This window comes from Ammospiza nelsoni, chromosome 3 (assembly GCF_027579445.1).
Source record: "Ammospiza nelsoni isolate bAmmNel1 chromosome 3, bAmmNel1.pri, whole genome shotgun sequence".
Lineage (NCBI taxonomy): Eukaryota > Metazoa > Chordata > Aves > Passeriformes > Passerellidae > Ammospiza > Ammospiza nelsoni.
The window spans coordinates 54243825-54265769 of record NC_080635.1 but is presented as its reverse complement, the minus strand read 5'-3'; the positions used below and the strand labels follow the sequence as shown (position 1 = coordinate 54265769).

Sequence of the window (21945 nt, the reverse complement as noted above, 5' to 3'; positions counted from 1 at the left end):
GTTATGCATTCTGAAATATTGGATTTTTAATAATTTAAACATTTATCAGGGTTTTTTCTGCCAGTGCATTTGTGAGGTTTTCTTTTGTTCCAGTTTTATTAATTCAGAGATTACCCAATGGAAAGTAAGTATGAAATGAGCTAGAGGAGTGCAGTGCACCTCTTTCAGTCTGTGTGGGAGCAGCCACACATCTAGAATTGCTTTACAGGCCTCCAGGAGACACTGTTGGGGAGGAGATGGACACACACAACACCAGAAAGAGAAAATTGGGTGTGAATACATTGCTGAGTGCAAGTGCTGTGGGAATGCTTAATTTCCCCATATCCAAACTCATCCTTCTGCTTGGGTCAAAAAAATGGAAGCTTAAGACAAGTGTAAATAACAGTACTTTTAATTATTGTTTCTTGAGCTGGGCATGCACTTTAAGGACAGCTCTGGCCCTGCATTTGATGAGGTGGAGAACCTATAGGTGATACCTTTATAGGAGCTTGAAAACAGGATTTTCTGTGGCAGGAAGACCAATTCATCTATGTGGCTCCTTAGCTTCCTCTTCCTCCCTGCCCCAGAAAATCCCACATCTATCAGATAAACCAGGGTTCAGTCAATGTGGAGGGCCAAAATCAAGTGCAGCTGAGTGGCTTCTGCTGGAGTGAAGGCATTGGTTAACTTGCACATACACTGAGCATCAACAGCTGTGGTCTCAGGTAGAGGCCAGTGAAAACCTAAGGGGAGCAACAAGGTGAAGTTAGTTTCTTCATTGTCTGGGTTTGGAAGGGGGCAGTTTTGTTGCCTGTTGTGAGGGAGGAGGGCAGGTCTTTTATTTTAATAAAATGCAGTTTCAGGTTTTACTGTAAAATAGGAGAAGATTGCTGATAACTGATGGAATTGTTTTCATATGGTGTTGGAGCTTCAGCATATGTCTAACACTGGTTTTGTCACCCATTTATAGTAGTGTTCATACCTCCTCATTACCAGTTAATCCTTTTGTCTTTAGGTTTTTTTAATTAATGTCACAATTGAAAGGAAAGTCATGCTGCAGTTATGCATCCTGATACTCCAGCAGTGACTGTGGATCAAACAGCAGATCACCAGCTTCTGCTGATGCAGAGTGGTTTAGGAACACAGAAATTACAAGATCAAAGAAGACAGATTCTTCTAATAGAGTATTCCGTCCATAACAATAACAAAAGCTTCAGGAAAAAGGTGTCAGAATCCCTTCACAATTATGGAACAAACTGCCATTCAGAAAAATCGTAAAACTGCTGCTGTCCTTTTATTGTATGAATTCACATTACCCATATATATTTTAGACATTTTTCCCCCTATTTTTCAAATTCCAGCTTTAAAAATGCATATAATGAACAGGAAATGTACAGCCCCAAATATAGCTCATGCTGTCAGCTTTGTTAATTCTAGTGAAAATTATCTTTAAAAGAAGCAATAGGAAGTTTATATCTCTCAGGTTTCCCCATTGTTCTTGCATAGAAACTGGCATTCGGGATCTCTGCTATCTGTGGAGATGAACAAACCAGTAAAAAGGCATTAATTCCCTTACTGCTTAAGGATACTTTCCTTTTTTCAGTACCTCTGTGTTACTGAAACCTTGCTTTTTCAGGATATTGTTACTCCCAATTAACTTTCAACATCATAATACTTAACATAAATGTGAGATTCTAGGAAAAATTATTTGCACTAAGGGAATTAAAGGGACACTCTTTATACTAAAAATCATACATATGCTATATATTTGATTTAGTGTTTATTTGGATGAACCTCTAACAGGAAAAGCAATTATATTTATGCAGGTAAAATATTTTTTAGAAACTTTATTTGGAGTTTTCTGTTGCATTTTTCTGAAAAATGGATATCTCAATTTATTTCAGGCTTTTTTTTTTTACTGTAATACATTTCTTTGTAGGAGCTATTAATGCACATTTAGACAAACTTTCTGGAGGCAGTCAGTAGGTGGTAACAGCTGAAATGTCCCATCACCTATACTCCAAACAAGTGATGACTGAGTGACTGTAAATCAAGGCAGCACCTGGCACCTGGCACCGAGATCCCTGGTGGCTCCCTTGTCCTTTTCAGATAAGGTGCCCAACCACCTTTGGCTGCACTTGTGCCCAGAGCTGGAGGATCACTCATGGCAGGACACTGGGCAGTGCTGTTGTCCCTCTTCTGTTTTTTCAGTGGGCATCAAAGCAGTGGGGATTCTCTCGTCAGCTCCACAGTCACTAATTCACTGCTTTTGCTTTTGCTTCTCTTTTTTTCACAGAGGGAGAGTGCTAGGGTTGGAAGGGAGAGAGGAATGTATTACATTACAAGGGAGAGAGGAGGGAGTATTCTGTTTTGTAGAGCATGATTTGTTATCGCACTAGCAATAAAGAGAAAAACAATGTTTGTATATTGCTGCTTCTACAGTATTTCATCATCTTCTGGGACTGGTAGAGCAGCCTTTAGCAAAAAAGAATTCTTTGCTGCAGTTTTACTCATGTCAATATCTGCCATGGAGTACATTAAATTCAGTGTGGAATAGCTAATTCAGGACCTTGACCTATACTTGCTTTTTGAAATCGTTCTAGCTCTTAAATTCTTATAAGCCAGAGGCTAGTACTTGAAACCTATTCACAGTACGCCACAACACTTCTTGAGTCAAGATTTCCCTGTTATCCTCCTCTCTACAATGTTTTCTCCTTTGGTCTGCACTTCACAGGCAGAATTATTAGTACCTGTGTAGAAAGAGACTGTGTCTTATTTTAGCAGTTTCGTGACAATAACAGTATTTCACTGCTCAGAAAGGGTCAAAACAATGTTCTCGCTGTACCGCTTAGCTAAAAAAAGTGCAAGAATGTCTTCTCACAAATCGCTGGAGAGCGTGTTTGCAAGAAGTTACGAAACAGCATTTCAACAGCACATAGAAAAATAGCTGTGGAAACATCTTGGGTAAAAGCTATAGGGAAAACAGACAACCTAAATCTAAAATGCTTGCAGTTCTTCTCTTAGAGGTACAAAGAAAGAATGTAGATGAGCTAAATAATTAAGAACAAAAAGTGAAACAGAATTTGGGTAATTTTATTATTTGTTTCATAATTGTGTCCAATTCCTCATAGTTACATATGTATGTGCCAACAAGAAATAGTCAAAACCCAAAATGAGCCTGTATTTTTACATTTCTAAGCATGAATAATGGAGTCAGAATGTGTGCTGTAATCTGCAGACTGGAGTTAGTAGCCCTTTGTATGAGGTGTTAACTTAAACCCCTCTGAAACAGAATTCCATAAGGAAGTTCTAATGGAAACAGGGCTACCAGAAGTGGACACAATTTTTAAATTCTTTGTAAGAGAAGTATGATGTGCCAACTAGATAAAAGTGAGATACCAGCAGAGGACTTAGCTATGCAGAATTCTGGTGAAGAAGCGTTATCATTAACTTTGCTTTGTTTGACCTCTCTAAAATTGCTTTACAGAGGAAGGGTCAGCTTTGCTTGCTTCCAAGCTAAAACCCAAGACATCTTTTGTAGCACTTTCACAGCATGAAATGTGTTAACTGTTAAAATGGATTTTGTATAAAAGTTATGCATCCCAGTTTGAAACCACACTAGGGCATATATTTGACCATTTTGTACATGTATTTTTTTAAATCTCTGAAAGAAAAATAACCATTTTTTTTTAAAATGCAAATTCAAAACTAGAACATGTTAGGCTGCCATCCTTACTTGAGAATGGTCACAAGCTGCCCCAGCTCCTCAAGCAGAGTATAAGGGCAAAATGCATACAAATCAAATGCTTAGTGGATGCTGACTTCCCAGTAGCATGTTGACTGGCTGTTTTGTTGAGATTTCACACACATACATAAAAATAACAGCATTTTTAGCTGATCCCAATAGATTTTTCTGTGCAGCTGCATCACTTGTAAAAGGCTTTTTGTTCCAATTCTTGAAGTCTGAAGTATTGCAAGTTGTTTTTTTTTTTTAAATCTCAATTATGATTTATGTGTTGTGATGACTTTAAGGGCTTGATTGGGCTTCAAATGTGCTTTGAAAAAACAAGAAAATGTGCCCATGAAAAACACGGGCAGTTCAAAGCTGAATATTGAGCATACAGTTGTAAACTCACATGGCACATGGCTGGGTAGGTTTTTTTGGCAGAGCCAGAGTCTCAACCTGCAGTGATGCTAAAGATATTAGCAAATTAGCACTGCAAAGCTTGCCAGCGTATTCGCTAGAGTCCTGCTCATGCTCTCACTGCTGTAATTAAAACTAATTATTTTCTAAAACATAGTAATACATGAATATGTGCAATAATCATTTTGTAGTGGGCAATCTGTGAAGTATTTTTAAAGCTTCTTTTCCCCCTCCTATCTTTGGCTCGCTGTGCAGTGTGCCTGCTGCCTGGTGCAAGCCAGCACTGTCATTTTGTGAGAGCCACACTACTCTGGTAAAGACAGGGATGCTTTACTGATTCTTGCATGTTTACATGTGGGATATGTATTTTTTCTTTTTTATTGTCTTTTAGGCTATTCTGAATTTTTCTTACTTCATATCCTTTGAAAGAAGGACATGAGGGGGATTAAAAAGAGTGAAAGGGAAGGTTATCCAGTCTTTCACAAATGCTATGCACATGGTTTTCAGCAGGCAAAGAATCACCTGGTGTCTTGCTGCTGTTTTCTGGTTATTTGCATTGATTCAGTGTCGTGGCACCTCCTAGCATCTGCTCTACCCAGTATTTTCTGTCTATTTGTCTGAATATTTCTTCTTGCATCTTTCTAGAAATCCAGGAACCCAGCAGCTCTGCAGCAGTAATACTATACTTGGCACTTGCATCTTCAAATAAAAAAAACCCCTTAAACTCCTTGCACCCCTGGGAAGCAACTGCGTGCCATTATCAGAGAAAGACATTTATGTGTTCGTTATAGTCCCACCTCGTTTTGGCAGGAGGAAGAAGCTGAGTGCTGGTTCTCCAACAGAGCACGGTTTACAGCTTGTAATTCTGTAGTTAAGGCTCACAGTGGCTGAGCCATTCATATTGAAGTCAGTAGGGGCAGGAATTATCTGCTGGACACCAGCCTTAATACAGATGTAATTGGAAAATTCAGGTTTTTTCTTGGATTTAACATGGCAAGGAGAATGTGCATTGTTTTCATTTACATTTGTCTATTGCTAAAGGGAGAGTGCAGTAATTAAAGCAGACTTTATTTTGTTAAAATGTTGTGGTCCAATGCAGAGACAGTTGAAAAGCACCAGCAGGATGAAGAATGAATTCTACTCTGTTAAGTGATGGTTGGTGTTGCATGGTGCTTGTATTCTCTACTTGTTCATTGTCCTTTTTTTCCTCACTTAAACTAAGAGGTTTCCAGGTTTCTGGCTGCTAGAGTAACAGGACAGACGTGGGAAAACCTCTCCTTCCCGTGGCACCACAACCATGCAGCAGGAGGCGTTTTTTCCTACAGAGCCAAACATAGTCATGCTTAACTGTTTCTCCTGTTTTCGATTAGCACCTATGGGTCTTGCAGATATGGTGACACCTGGTGAGTCCAAACTTCCCCTTCCTCTCAAAGCAGATGGCAAAGAAGAAGGAGCCCCCCAGCCCGAGAGCAAGTCAAAGGTATTTACCGCCTTCCGCACGTGGTGTTGGTTCTGCCCGCAGAAGTCTGCTGTGTTGTCCTTCATCTCCTGGTTTTGGCCTACCCCCTTCTGTTCTTTCCTGCATGCCTTTCCATTCACGTGCAATCTATTTCTTTCTTTTTGGTTTTTTTCTTTTTTTTTTTTTATTTTCTTTTATTTTCTTCATTGTGTGGATCTGAAAGTTACTAGTTCTTACGGCATTTTAACTTGCGGGGGCAAAGCATCCCAAGCCAAACGTTGCATGGGCATTTGGCTGTGCCAGGTGGGTGGGAGAGAAGGGTCTTGCCTGGTTTCAGTCCTCACAGCCATTTTTCTCTGCCTTCAGTTATAGCTTCCTGTTTTGGCTGCAGCAGCAACATGCTTTCATATTTTGCTTTCCTGCCTTATTTGATTAAATAAGGCAAACGGCTTGTTTTTGTTTCTTTCTTTCATAACGGGAAACCCATGCTTAGCATTTCATGTGAGCTTGAAGTAAGCATGGTGGCTTAGTGACTTTAGCCAAGCATCCAGCAAACTTTCCAAATTATACTGATTAACAATGTTGTTTTAATACCTTTTATATATATATATATAAAAATATATTTATATATGTGTGTGTTTTTCTGTATGTGTCTCTCTGTTTATATATATTTTATATATAAAAATTGGTCAGTCTGTTAAACTGGATGTATATTTTTTTGTTTTTAATAAAGTTTGCCCTGCCTTTGTCATATTTTTTTTTTTTTTTGTATTCCTCTACCACAGGATAGCTACAGCTCTCAGGGTATTTCTCAGCCCCCAACCCCAGGCAACCTGCCAGTCCCTTCCCCAATGTCCCCAAGCTCTGCTAGCATCTCCTCATTTCATGGAGATGAAAGTGATAGCATTAGCAGCCCAGGCTGGCCAAAGACTCCATCAAGCCCTGTAAGTGGCTCTGGTTATTTTGATTTTTGTTTATTTTTTGTAATTAATTATATTTTAATGCTTGCTTGTTTGTTTTGTAAATTCCTTTTCTTTATTATTTATCTACTAAACAGTTTTCTTTCTTTATAACACTGGGTACAAATTCTGCTCTCGGACACATGACTGTAAGTTCCACTGCCTGGCTTCAGTGGGGCCTGAGCATGCTTATCCAAGGGCAAAATTTGTCCCAACAGTACTTTGAAATAAGAAAGAGTAAAATTGTGTGCATCATGCAAGTGTGCTGTCTGGTAAAACAGCAGTTGTTGTGAAGAAAACATCCTTCCTGTAATGCATCAGCTTCCAAGCATGCCGACTGTGTTGTTAAGAACAATTCCATTTCTGTTCCTGGGCCCAAACTCCTTCACACAACTGACTTCACTCTGGTTGCTGCACTTGTCTTTACTAGGATTATTTAGGGGGAAAAATAACAAAGGAAAAAAAAAAACAAAACAAAATGACAAATCTTCTCCCCTATTGAAACTAATACCATCAAAAGTTAAATTATAGACTCAGCGCCACAAAAATGTTGCCATTTATATTTATGAAACATTTTTAATTTTGAATTGTGTATTTGAAAATACAGCCATTAGGCTGTCAAGGCACAGTCTAAACCAAAATTGTTTCTAATTTGCTTCATTTGGTTATTTTGAAATAACCCAGACTATGAGCTGAAAAAAGATCCTGATGCATGTGCATTTTTAGAAAACTATTTTTTAGATGAGTAATGTTTAATCAGTCTCATACAGGTTGTAAAGAAGAACCTGAGAGAGATGTGTGGTACTAAAACCAAGTCATCTATCTTTCTATCTATATATATGCACACACGTAGAAATTCTATATACATATATAGAAAAGGGAAATGCAGACCTAAGATGATATGGTCTATGGGGAGCAAATACCCATCTGGTCATTTTTGCTTTGTTTTGTTTTGTTTTTTAATAATTAGGAATATATATGTTGTTCCTCTCTTTCGAAAGTAGAAATGATCGTAATTTCTCTGTAGAATAATAATGTAACATATTATTGTCATGGATATAAAGGGGGTTTTCCCCAATGTTAAAGTGTACTTAAATTAGCAATAATTCTTTGATAACAATTTTTACAAAGTGATATGTTAAAGAGTATGTCTTAGGGCAAACAGAGGAAGGCCAGTCAAAGGGGAGGAAATCTAACCATCCAAAACCCAGACATTTACAGAATCCCCTGAGCAAGGGGCAGCATGGCATGAAATGCACCACTTATATCTTTGGATGTTGATTTGACAGCAACTTTGAGTCTCAGAAGGCAGCTGATGTTACTTGTTCCCACAAGGTCTCATCTTTTTCTTAAAAACATTTGTGAAAGGGTGACACCAAAAATTCTGTTAGTTTTCTTTGTAGTGATGTTTGGGGTACTGCTTGTTTGGACAGTTTTCTGGAGGAAAGCAGGAGAGTAATTGCATGGGCTGTCTAACACATCAAATGCTTCCTCTACAACCAAACAAGAATGTACTCCTGAACTCATTGCATAAACTGCATAGGAAATCCTGGAGTCCTCATGAACAGATGTGGAGATTTTTTTTTGTGTAAATAAAGTATAGATTATTGACAGAGTATAACACTGGAAAAAATAAATGAAGAAAGTTTGTGCTTTCAGTTTCTTCTGAATGTCCTTCTCTCCAAAAGGTTCAGTTAGACATGGATAAATACAGAGCTTTGGAATGATAGAAAAATAAGTGCTGCCAATGAGCTGATCCCTTTTTACCTGTGAAGGCCAGTGGATTGGATAACTTCATCGACTTCAAGAGCAGCCTGACATAGACTGGAATGATTGATTGCAGGCATTTCGTTACACTTGAAAACAGCCTGAATTGCTTCATTAAATCCCAAAGCTGTTTCATGTGCTACAACTTGTCCATTCCAGTAGAGAATAAAAGCAGGGGTGAATGGTCTCTGATTCACTTCAAGGTATCCCTGTGATCCTCCTAAGTGGATCCTCTCTTTCAGCTGTTTTATGTGGAAGTGAGGCACGAGAAAATGGGGAGAAAGAACTGATGAATGTTAGGTTTTGAGGCTTCCTTGGGTATGTCAGGAAAAGGACACTTCTGCTCTACCAGTTTTGCATATTATGTGCATCCCTGACAGTAGTGAGATAGTTCTAAAATTCTGTAAAAGAGGCATTTCAAGTGAGGGTCTAAACCATGCAGGGTCACTGCAACATGAGTAGAACAGTAGGTTACAAAAACCCCATAAAATGCTGTTAACTGTCCATAGGTACCCAGGAACATGACAGTGAATGCACCTGAACAGTACTACACCTCCCTGGTGCTGGTTGAGAGGGGTCTCCAGAGTCCTTCAGGAGAAAATATTGACAAAGGAATGTGTCCTCTACAAGCCTCTGCCAAGGATTGGACTTAGGCAGTTTTAGCTGCCTGTGTATGCACACTCTGTTCTGTAGCAAAAGAGATCTGTGTAACACGTGTAATATTGGCAAATTCTTCACTGAAGTCAGGGAAGTGAACAGTAGGTAATTGTATAAATATAGATCCTTAAAGATATGTAGAGAAGCAGCTACCCACTGCCTTTCATGTGAAAATAACTCCTACATAAATTTGTGTTGCTCTGAAGGATTCTGCAGACTCACCATACGAGGGTCTGCATATAATACATTTTTAATAGTGGGTAGGTGTACTGAAAAGAAAGTATGGGTTTCGACAGATTCAGTATGGGAATTGGCTTTGGCATCCGCATACATTGGTGGAGTTTTTTAATCACCCATTCAAACACTGCCAGTGTGTAGAAGAGTGCTGGTGATTGCAGGCAGAGTAGGATATAACTAAATCAGTAAATTAATGTGCCATAGGCCTGCACTAGCATTCTTCTGTCACCAGAATTATCAGCATACTTAACAGAAGGAAAGGTCATGATCTGTGTTCTTTCAGCATTGCTTGGGATGTGCTCATTTTAGTTTAAAATGGGATCTTTCTTTTATAAACCCTTGCTTTGTAAGGGTTAATATTTATAGGTAAATTTAGGCTTCCAGCTGAACCTGCCCATTTGAAACTCAAGTTTGTTTGTGTATAGACTTGCTTGCACACACCTGTCATTTTTATCCATTTACTTTTATAAAAATAGAGAAGAGAAAAAGATCTTTACTCTTGAGGAATAGCATTCTTCCCTCCAGTGCATTCTTCTAAAGTTAACATTTCATTTTAGAATAAAATTGCACCCATTTTACAAAGCATGACAACCTGAAAGCTCACACAGTAAGAAACACTTCTTACCTTCTGTAAGCTGTGAAAGTTTTCAGATTATGCTGTCATTTTAGAGCTTGCTGCCACACTGCTGAAAAGCAGCATCATTTGAGATGTATAGTAGAAAAATGCAGAAAGAAAAATTCTTAACTGTTTCCCTTCTGCTCTGATTCTGATTTGAAAAAGTGAATCTTAACAAATAAAAATGAAACCCTAAAACTGGTAAATCTGAACTTTCTTAATCATGGTTCACCATAAAAAAGTGAAATAGAAACTGTTTTGTTGCCTCATACATTAGAATATGAGCACATCGAAAATTTTCTGCGTAAAAGCTGGAATTTCCCGCCATCATTTTTATAGAGTTCTGGGGCATCTTAAGTGTGAGATTAAAATTGATGCTGGTAAGCAGTAGAGTTAACTCTGTGCTTACTGCAAAAAGTAGTGGAGTAGTTCCAGTTCATTCAGCTGTTCAAGCCTGTGTGATCATGTATCTGGTGCTCACCACAACATCAAATTAGTAGCAACATGACTTCCCTACTTCCCCCTTTTCACCTACCCAAAAAAAACCCTCCCAAACTTGGACAAAGTGTATTTGTTGCTAGGAGTTAAACTGATTTTCTTGAGTACCCAGATATATAGTGAGTGATGCTTTCAGTAAATTGGTTGCTATTACAGAATCAGTTTGTGCTTTCTTTGCATAATCTGCAGGATTCATGTCAGTGTATTTCCTGCCAGCCACTTAGTATTAATAAAACAAATTTAGCCCTGACTCTCACTTCAGTAGGAGCTGTAACACAACTGAGTCTGGCTGAAGTAAATTCAGGCATGCACCTCATTGCTAAGAAATGTAATCATATATGTCTGTAGGAAGGATTGCTGTGAAGAAGTTACAGTGTCAGCAAGGCAGCAGACTTTAAAGGAGGCTATTTATTTCATTAAAATTAATATCCATTCGCTGGAAAGAACAGCAATGGCTCATGGAACTGCTAGGTCACCCCCTTGGCTTCATGTTTCTTTTTTCCTGACTCTTTTCCAGTTTTGCCAAGTTGCTGCTGGTAGCTGGAAGGAGATACAGTATGTCATATTTTCCAGGCTAACATGCAAGATGAATGGTGGCAATGCTCTTGAAATCATTGGCAGTGGGGTTCTACTCTGCTGTATCCCTTTTTCATGGTTTTGAGTGCCAGGCCTCACCACTGTGTGGGGACATGGACAAGTGAGTGGTTCAGTAGCATCTGTGAGGTACAGTGAGTATCTTTTTTAGAGATGTTCAACTAGGAATGAGTTTCTGTTTACTTGACAATAGTCTGTGTTCAGTTCAAAGTGAGGAAAAGGCAAAAGAGGGGAAAAGTGATTGACTAGATGAGTTTTAAGAAGTGTCTACTGCAATCAACAACAAAGTTTAGGCTTTTACTATGCAGACATAAAGGATATGTTTCCCTTCACACATTTGGCTCCTTTCCCAAAGCTTTATGTCAGTCTTTTTCCCTTATGTTTAATTCTGAACCACTCCCATCTTCCACCACTGAGCAAATCAGTTCACTTCATGCAAGTGGGAGGGTTGTCCTGCTGTAGCAGCAACCCCTCTGCTGTCAGAGCTGAGTTTGGGCAGGGGCTGTGACAGGGTCTGTCCACACATGGCACAGAGCCCAGCTCACAGGGTTACATTGCACAGAAAAGATAGGTTGAGAATTTGCTGTGTAGCTGCTTGTGTAGCAGCCTCAGTGCTTTTTGCTGTCTCTACATTAGGGAGGAAAAAAAAGGAGAAAAGAGAAAAAGCAGGTTCACTCCTGTCTTTTTGCCACAGAGATGGAATTCTTCTCTTGCCACCTCTTCTGCTTTTGCTGGTGGTGTCTCAGCTCTGATTGCTGTCCATCCTTGGTTTTCCCCAGGTGATAACACACATTCCCTTTGCAAGGTAGGACAACAGAGATGGCTATCATCTGTACTTCAGCAAGGGAGAAGAGTAGATGCTACTTAAAAGCCTTATTGGATCAGGCAGCTAATTGGCAGTTCACAAAGAGTATTGCTACCAATCTCCTTGTACTGTAGGCACTCTTGCTCGTCTTGCCTTTTGGCCACCAGTGGTGTGAAGTGGTAATAAAGCATAACCATTTATGACTCCGAAGAAAGGACTACTTCTCCATGTACTAGTTTGCCATGATTCACACTTTAGGCTGTTTTTGTGCAATTCCTGCTCTGGAGGATCACTTTCAGGTTTTCTAGCCCATCTTTGAGGGCAAAGAGGAGAGGATAGGTTTGGATTTAGGAGTTTCTAAACTTGTGTGGAACAAACTTGTTTCTAATTTTACTGAAATAGTTGCTTGCAAAGCACTTTGAGATAAGTGGATGAGAAGCACTCTGTGAGAGCTACCTCTTCTTAAAATGACATGAGGCAACATCAGAAACTTGCCTTCTGGGATCCAAAGTTCAGATCAGTGAAAGAAATATGAGAATGGGGAGTTTGGGCCCTTTATTTATAAAGCTGACTTTTCTGTATATGGACAGAATGTACTGTTTATGCCTGAACTAGTAGCCTTCATTCCTGACTGTTGTGTGATAGCTTTAGTTTGTTGGACATCTTCTCTTTTTCAATGTTGTGAGTTTCTTACTTTCTTTTCCCTTCCCCTCCCACCCTTCCCCCAACTCTTTCTTTTCTTCTTGCAATTTAGAAATCAAGTTCCTCTACCACAACTGGAGAGAAGATCACTAAAGTCTATGAGCTGGGGAATGAGCCGGAGCGCAAGCTGTGGGTGGACCGGTACCTGACGTTCATGGAGGAGAGGGGCACGCCTGTGGCCAGCCTGCCAGCAGTGGGCAAGAAGCCCTTGGACCTCTTCAGGCTCTATGTCTGCGTCAAGGAGATTGGAGGCTTAGCACAGGTGAGAAGAACTGGTTAAAAGTGAACTTTCAAAAAGTCAATGTTCTTTTTTTCTAGACTATTCCTGCTGGATACATCATTAGGTTTTCAGCCCAGACAATATTGTTGAAGAAAATGGTTTCATGCTTTGATAGCTGTCTGGAGTTCATTTTGGGCTGCATAATGGCCGTAAAACTTTAAAGTTTGAATCAAGATTGACCATCACTGTAGAGAGATGAAATTGTTGCCTTTTCGGGGGAATCTAGTAATGCTGCTGAGAGAAGAAAATAGGAAAAGGCCACAGGATCAAAGTTACGAGTAAGAAGCAGATGATAGAGCTAAAAGGAAAAAGAAATTTTTTAATCAGTTTTTCCTACATAGAGATACAGCCTGTAGGACAATTCAGTTCATCTCCCCAGAGAACATATTCTTAAAACACACTCCTTCATCCCAAACCTTTAATTCTGAGTGTCTCTATACAGTATATGTGTTTCTTAGACATGGACTGTGCTCTGTTTGGAAAATGCTTACAGGATATTTTAGGTTGCCTTGCTAGCATAATGATTACAAGGAAAAGGTGAATTACCTAAATGAGTTGAAGAAAAATGAAAGCAGGAAGAGCTGAGACTAAAAAAGTTACAGACGGGAGACAGAAGTTTTCATTTGAGTTCTCACTAGTTAATTTGAAGTTTTGCAAAGGGATGTTGGAAAAATACTGAGTTCTATGGGGTTGTTCACCACAAAGCAAAAGGAGATGTTTTACTGTTTAGCATGTAAAGGGAAAGCAGGAGAAAACAGTCAGTACTTGCAGTCTTAGATTTGGCATTTGAAGTCACCTGTCCTTGCATGATGCTTGTACAGAGCATCTCTTGCATATAGAGGATCACTGGCTAGGCACTAGACACTCCTAGTGAGTGAAGTGCAGGGATCCATAAGTTCTGTGTTTATGAGAACATTTGTTCAAGGCCTTGCACAATGAGGTCTTAAACATAGCTAACATGTAGATAAATATGCATGTGTAATATTATATAAAACGTAATGTTAAAACATACAATTCTCCACTAATTACAAAATCTGAACTCAAAAATATACCAAGCAAATTAGAGTCTCCAAAAAAGAGCATATTTTCATAATGTATGTGGTTAGTTCAAGAAGGGAATGTCCAACATCAATTAGTACCCATTTCAAAGCTATTTTTAATAGTGCACCTCACAACACAGGATTTGACTACTGGTTTAGATCATTGGCCCTTCAAATCCAGGGATTTTAGCTATTCTTATTATTAAAGGAAGGCAGAGAAACCTCACATAGTTCATTCTGCCTGTTGTTAAATGCCGTATATTGGTAAGAGATGTTATGCTGACATTTTTAGTGATCAGCTCATGCCTCTCAGGATCATAGGGATTTGATTACTTTTAGCTCAGAAACTTTATTACAGGTAAATCGTATCATGAAGCTGCTCTGCCTTGTACAGCATGATTGTGCCCACAGTGTGACTCTTAGCATCAAAAATTGAGCAAGATGGGGGGCAGATGGGATATTCTAGAGAGTTATTCATGTTTGCTTATTATGGAAATTTATTTTATTTTGGGACATTCAGTGTTGATTTTCAGTGACAGACATTATGCTTTGCCAAAGAATAGATGCTGTTCACTTAGACTGGTTTTTGAAGGAGCTTGAGTTGCAAATGCCTGTACTGGTTAAAATTTACACCTAAAATGAGGGCTCCTGATTTTGCTGGTGCACTCACATGAATGGTCCCTATGTTTATCTGTTTAGAGCTACCTAGAGGTGCAGAGCTTTGCTTGCTGAGTTTTATTTAAATGCATCTGTGTGATGCCCTCCTAAAAAGCTGTTGCTCCAGCTGCTGCACTCCACATCTCGTGACTCTGGCCAGAGAGTGGCAGGGAGAGGAGCTGTGCAGCAGTGGTGCATATTCCCTGTCTGAGGAGCTGCCCTTGCTGGGGTCTCAACAGGAACAGACCAGCTGCTGGCAGTCTTCCTTTAAATGCCAATACACTGGGCATTTAGGCACGAATGTTTCTGTTTGCATTATGCAATGTGTTCATTACGCACCACTTAGCTGTAAGCCAGTAGGCACAAAGAGCTGTATAACTGGATTTCAGGCCTCAACAAGGGCAGTTAATGAAAATCTGGTCTCCTTTAACTCCTGGGTTCTTGTAGGATGTACCAGAGAAATAAAAACACTTAGCATAGCCATGCCAACCTGCTTGCTGTTAATGCCATCCTCAAAAGATCTTTGCTGACTGGCAGCAGTTACAGTGTTATTAAACACTGAGAGAAACTTAAAAAAAATGTTTTCTTTGCTGGCACACAGACTAAGGAATAGTATGGCTAATGATAATCTTTCTATCTATACAAGTTAAGCTGGAGTCATTAAAATATCAGGCCTTAGGGCAAGTAGCAGACAATCATGGAATCAAAATTGCTACCCACAAAAGATGAGATTTCTCAGATGTTTAAAGCAAATTTATTTTGGTGCTGACCCTGCTCCTTGGATCATACCTAGAAATTGTATAACTGGTTGAATGAACTCAAAGGCATCAGGTGTTGGAGCAAAAGCAATGGCTGCTACGAGTGGTACAGCCGAGTGAGTCAGTGGCATCACCCAGGATGACAAATGAACTTGGCTATTATTACAGATCAGCTGTGTTTGAGGAACTCATGAGCAGAGTCTTTCAATATTCTTAGCCTTACACTGCAAACAAGACTCACAGTGGAGTGGTGCAGTCAGCACTGTAATACAGAGTATCGCTGGACTAGCCGTGAGTGTTTGAAGTCTGCCGTAATTAATTAAGGGGCCTGGCTTCACTCTGCCTCTCATCTAGCCAGAGGATCATTGATCTGTCCCTGCAAGATGCACTAAAGTGAAAGGAATTGAACCAGGAATTACAAGCTGAACTGTTTGACAGCTGGTGGCTATTTGGGAGAAAAATTTATTTTTCATATCAATGTTCAAACAAATTGCAGAATAACACTGTTAGTGCTTTCTAAATTATATTTTAGAAGCTGCTTTTTAATTAGAGGAGGGTGGGTGTGGGTGGGTGTCGGGGAGGGAGAGAGTGAGCAGGAATTTGCTTGGAGATGGATTGCTAACTGAAGAGCATAGGCCCTGGAAGGGCGTAAGACATTTAAAGGATGCACCATGCAGAAGACTCCACAAGCAAAGCTTTTTATGTAGCTATCAGCAGGTTCCTTAATGGCTTTATAACTGTAAATGCTGTCTGTGCATTACTGCGTGTGGGAGTAATGAGCATTAGTTAAAAGAGGAAAATAAAAAAAAAGTAAACCAAGACATTAAGTGCTTTTTTTTTTCCCCTTTTTTGCTTCCTGACTTAAACAAAACACTTTGCTGCAAACCAACGATTCTGCCGTTTACTTTGCTAGGTTAATAAAAACAAGAAGTGGCGTGAGCTGGCAACCACCTTGAACGTTGGCACTTCTAGCAGCGCAGCCAGCTCCCTGAAAAAACAATACATTCAGTACCTGTTTGCCTTCGAGTGCAAGATTGAGCGAGGGGAGGAGCCCCCTCCAGAAGTCTTCAGCACTGGAGATACCAAGAAACAACCTAAGATTCAGCCGCCATCTCCTGGTAAGTCAAGTAAACTGCAGCCTCCTTCTTACACAACCATTTTTTTAATGCAAGGCATGCTAGGTTGTTGCACCCCATGTATTTATAAGCGTGTCTTGATAATGCTGGAAAAACAGGGATAAACCTGTGTTGGCGTCTTCGTTCTCAGACTTGGAGCCAGCTCCTGAGTCAAATCAGAGTTAACTCTGAAGCACCAGCACAATTGTGTGTCTGGTTTGTCCTTCCCCAGTCTGACACATGAAGATGTGTGTGCCAGCGTACCCTTCACATTCAGTGGCATGGGCATAGTAAAAAGAACAGAGGTCTGCACAGATGTGCTTCTGCTGTATGACAGGAGCATGCATTTGCCTAAGGTCAGGCTCTGGTACCTGCACTTTCCTTGCTGTGACTGAAGCTGCTTTTCAGCACAAGTGTTGATCAGCAAGGCTTCAGTTGGAGCAGGATGGCGGATGCTGGACTGATGGGCGTGTCTCACATGGTTGCTCTGGTGCAGCTCGTGTTCAATGTGTGGCAGATGGAGAGCTGAGAGTACGGTGTGTCCTCACTGCCACACATCCTAGTTTGGAGGCATGCTCTGTTCTTTTGTTGCTAATCTTCTGTGTCAGGTAAGTTGTTAGAATCACTGGTTTTGTCTTCTCATCTGAAAAATTGGAACTATGATTGCTTTATTTTGGCTGCTCTTTCTTGCATTTACAGTGTGGTGTAAATTAAAACCACTCCTTTCTAAATTCATGTCACTTCAGATATTCAAGATTTAATAGTCACAGTTGATACTTAAGGCAGGACTATTCTTGAGTGGAAACATTTTAAGTACATAGGAAGAGTCATAGTATTAGTCTAGCTGTTGACTTCTGGACTACCCATGGAAGAGTAAAAAAACCTCTTAATTATTTTGGATTATTCCTTTTGTTACTAGTTTTTCTGACCAACAAAATAGTTTGACAGAATTTGCACAGTTACTTATTAGGCAGACCACCATCACTTACTGCCAAGAGAATATAATTTCTGGAATGTTTAGAGGAGTTTCCTGCGGTAGAACACAGTTTTAGGAAAATATTAATTCACTTAGTTTCTGTTAGTACATTTCACTGGCTGAAAATGGGAAATAGAGAGTCCAGAAAGCCCTGCAGACAGTTTGCAATTGCATGACTTCACTACCCTATTATGGACACCAGAAAATTGCAAAGACCTTTGTAATCATATAATAAAGTTCTGGCCTTTCCAAGATTATCTCTTACAATAGTGCTTTCTCAGTACAGAAAAAGATAACAGTGATAAGGCTTTAATCTTTCTCAGCCTGTTTTATTCAGTGTAAGGATTTGAGGGAGTGTTCAGTTAAAATCTTCCTAAGCACATCTCTGTGTAATAGCTTAAAATATTTCCGCCACCTTGTTGAAAACTTAGGGTTATAAGGTACCTCAGTGGTGATTGTTTAATAGAGAGGAGATTAGGTTACTTTGCAATTCAAGTTTAGAAGATAGAGAAAAACACTTGGTACTGGAAGTAAAGCCCATAGTCCAAATATTTATCTGTCTGAAATAAGCACAGTGTGTCCTGAGTGTGCACAGCTGCAAAAAATAATATATGTTGGAGGTGCCCATCACCTCCTGAGAAGACTGGTAAGCGAAGCTGAAATGGTTAGACTTGCTGAGGACAGTGAAGAATAAATTAATCTGTCTCTAAAAATGAAAGAGTATTATGCTTTGTTCTCTCCTTCCTTACCTTCTCTCTCCAATACTGCTCTCAGTAGTTTATTTGGGGATGATCACCATAAATCAGCTGAATTTTGAGATGAGGAATTGCTATTTAAATATGTAAACATGAAACAAAGGAATGGAAATGTCAGATGTACCACTTTACAGGGTCCTTTTGCATCATGATGCTATGAATGAAAAAGGCAAAGTCCAAGTTTAAATTTATCATAACATTCAAGCAAGCTGTCTTTGAGGAGAACTGAAACTATTTTTCTAAAATAAAAACACAGCAGGACATAGAGACTAGAAAAGGGGGAAGCAAGCAAGGATCTCAAGGTTTGTTTTGTTGGAGAGAAAAGAGCTCGTGTCACTGAATGGGACTGCACTTCTGTACGGAGAAAGGCTTTCCCAGTGTGTATCAGCTTTAGTACATGAAATCCCGCTGAGGCATAGATGCCTCAGAGAGTACAAGCCTGTTCTCTTTAATAGTCAGCTTTTTTTCTTGTTCCTTTTTCTTCAAGTATATACCAACATTAACATTTTAGAGGCACAAAAGAAGCGGAGTTGTAGACATACTTTAGATAATCTGTCACTCTTTGGCATTCAGAGGGAACAGGAGCCCAATACAACAAGAAACAGTAGCCTCCCAAGGTCCTTACTTTAACCATTAGCCACTCATGTGCAGTTAGCTCAGTGTAGGCAGAGCCACTTAGAAGCCAAATCCATTTGCAGGGAACTAGTTACAGTATTAGGGCTGAAGTTAATCTGATAGGAAAGCAGAGGAATTTGTCTCAGAGGGGAAAGTGCTGTATTTTGTCCAGTTTTAACCAGCTGATGCTATGAAACAAGTCTTGAGATCTTAAAAGTCAGCCAATCTTCATAAAACTTGTAAAATTAAATATTTCAATTGCTCATAAGAATGCATCAGGACTGGCAGCCTTTATGGTACAGAGAAGGATTCAGTTGGAATGTCGTTGCAGTTTCCAGGTGGGTGGTTATGCAAGGTGGGAGCAGGCTGAAGTGCAGCTTAGAGCAAATCCATTCTTGCAGATATCTCACACCCAAGGGGTGGGTATGTGACTGCCTCACAGATGACCTTTAGAATGCAGGCATAGAGGGAGTGCTGGGGAGCACAGTGAGACAGCCATGGCGAGGAGATTCGTATGGAGGAGCACGGTCAAGAAAAGGATGTGATGTGTAAGTCAAATTTATGGGACTGCCAAACAGTGGTCTGGGATCATGTGTTTGTCCATTTGCTTGTATATTCAGGATCCTCCCATCACTTCTGTTTTTTACATCATCATTAGTAAGGTAAATGGTACGTAAAGGAGTAAATAATTTAGTGTTATGTACAGTGAAATTCACAATAGTGTCAGCAATTATAAGAAGTTGAAAAAAGGAGTAAGAGTAGAGCAGCAAAGTGACAGAGCGGTTGGCCTTGATCAGCAGAGATTTGCACAGTAGCCAAGGTGTTAGGGTTAGGATTAGGTACTCATTTCAATTGTTCTTACTTCATATCACTGTCAGAGCCTCTTCTGCTGGTTCATAAAGCTCCTGGGGAGGGATGGGGGCCTGAATGTTTTAGTGTGCCTTGCACTGCTCTGAGGCTGTGCAAGTTGGTGACGTGTTTGTGGAAGGCTGAGGCCTTCACATCAGCTTAAATCTGCCTGGGTCAGGTAATACCATCAGCGGTGAAGGCCAGCAGCAAATGCCTAATGACAAACTAACTATTGCAGGATCCCTGATGGCCTTCTGTCCTGATCACTGGTCTGTGCCAAGGGCCATGGCACCTGCTGATGACTTTTGCTGCATAAAAACTCCCTTAGAGAGAGAGGCATTGTAGGTCTTCCTTTTTGCCAGGAGCAGATGCGAAGACAAAATGCTTTTCCTGTCATGTGTGTTTGATAGTTTTGACCAAAATGCTCACAAATAATGTGGCAAGTTCTAAACTGAGAAGAATTACGGGCAGCATTACTGTAACCACCAAAGGATGCTGGAGAAAAAATTCCAAAGGAGCATCAGCATAAAGAGTTACCTTCCACTGCTGTACTCTGGCACTCTGAATTCTTAGTTGCAGTGTGTGGTTATGTGTGCACAGCTCTCAGAAGAACAGGCTCAGAGTTTATCCTGTGTTTCATGAACAGGATGGCCAGAGTGGTCCAGCAGAGGATGCTTGTGAGTAACAGCAGCTGGCCCTGATGTCAACAGAGATTTCATTAAAGCAAACCTGGGGAAATCGTAGGCTTGTGCTGGAAGTAGGGAGTGAGAAGGCACTAGGAGTGTGTTGCCTGCGTTTCCTTGGCAGCAGAGAAGACTTGGGGAGGGGGTGCTGGGGGGACACGCACGGCACGGCAGGACACGGCCATTCAGCGAGTGCCTCTGTAACCAGAGCCATCCGTCTCTGCTGCTGGCGGTGCCTGACTGAGTGCTATTATTAGCAGGCAGGTGATGTCATGGAGCGTGTGTGAGGCCAGCCAGGGAATCCCCCCTGAAGATAGATGGGCCAGGGCTTGGGAGGGGTGGCTGGGGGACAGGAGGACCTGGCCCTGTGCCTGCATCTAGGCCTGCCCGGGGGGCCCTGCAGCCGCCAGCGGCCCCCAGTCCAGCCTAGCTGGGGCACTGGCTTCGTGCTGTGTAAATTATCTTCCCAGCGTGGTGGCTGGCTGTTCACTCTGAAGTATGTGAATGTACTTAACCTTCAGTAACCTTTCCATTGTTTACTTTAGAGTATACATTTGTAGCTTCTGGCAAAAGGTAGGAATATCCTAGAGAGCATGTCAGGCCTCACATTAATGGAGTTTCAAGAGGTTTCATTCTTCGTTCCTTTTCTTTTTTTTTTCTGTCCAAAGGGAAAAAATTGCTGGTAAGAGAAAGGTTTAGTATATCTTTTTAGCTGCATATTTCTTCTCTGGTAAATAAAGGTCTTTCCAGAAAACAGTGCTTACTGCCATGCAGGCTTTGCAAGGCATAAGGCATTTCAGTACCATAATTACATGCTGCAGAGAACAATGCATGCTATCATGTGTGATTAACACATGCTTCTGCAGCAAACTGTGGAAGACCTCACCTTCTCACTGACCAGGATGTCAGTTGTATTTAAGTTTTGATGTATTTTGTATTGTGAAAAGCATATTCTTACAAATCTGTTATGATACCGGAAAGACAATTATTGCTTAGATGTGGATGTGGGATGAGGAATTCAGTATCTGTGAACCCACAGGTTTTTTCCTGGACATCCCAAGACAGCTGAAGAATCATGTAAGCAGAGATTACTTTTCCTAAAAGAACATTGTTGTTTGTCTTCCTTCTTAGAGCTTGGTTTAATACTGAAGCTTATGAAGCACTCTAAAGGATACTGTTTCTCTTTCACAATGTCCACAATCAAAATTAAGCATTAACATAATAAAATCCCTGTAAAAATAGATGTAAAAATTTCAGAGTGCAGCCAGCAAATGTAACATTTACAGTGAAATAGTAAATACAGGCTCTTCTTGGTAGATGGAGTCCTAATCCAGAGATTGAAAGACTTGCAGTTCCTATTGCCAGAGGAGGGCAACGAGACTAATAAGGGGCTTGGAACACAAGCCATACGAAGAGCGACTGAGGGAGCTGGGGTTGTTCAGCCTGGAGAAAAGGAGACTCAGGGGCGACCTCATCGCTCTCTACAACTTCCTGAAGGGTGGCTGTGGTGAGCTGGGGGTCGGCCTCTTTCTCCGGGCGACAACAGATAGAACAAGAGGACACAGTCTCAAGTTGCGTCAAGCGAGATGTAAGTTAGAATTAAGAAGCAAATATTTCACAGTAAGAGTGGTCAGATACTGGAATCATTTACCCAGTGAGGTGGTGGAGTCATCATCCCTTGAAGAATTCAAAAAAAGACTGGATGTGGCACTTGCTGCCATGATCTAGTGAACAATTAGAACATCGACTGGACTTGATGATCTTATAGGTCTCTTCCAGTCTTGAACTTCTGTGATTCTG

The 21945-nt window shown here is 40.5% G+C and overlaps 1 protein-coding gene across 3 annotated transcripts in view; it reads left to right on the top strand.

Annotated features, from left to right (window-relative positions):
- The window catches only part of ARID1B (AT-rich interaction domain 1B), a 325120-nt gene that overhangs the window by 284881 nt on the left and 18294 nt on the right, over nucleotides 1-21945 (top strand). For all 3 annotated transcript variants that reach the window (XM_059467474.1, XM_059467473.1, XM_059467472.1), the window contains 4 exons: nucleotides 5494-5603; nucleotides 6368-6526; nucleotides 12470-12679; nucleotides 16066-16270. In XM_059467474.1, coding sequence (XP_059323457.1) covers nucleotides 5494-5603; nucleotides 6368-6526; nucleotides 12470-12679; nucleotides 16066-16270 — 684 coding nt within the window. The remainder of the gene's footprint in view (nucleotides 1-5493; nucleotides 5604-6367; nucleotides 6527-12469; nucleotides 12680-16065; nucleotides 16271-21945) is intronic.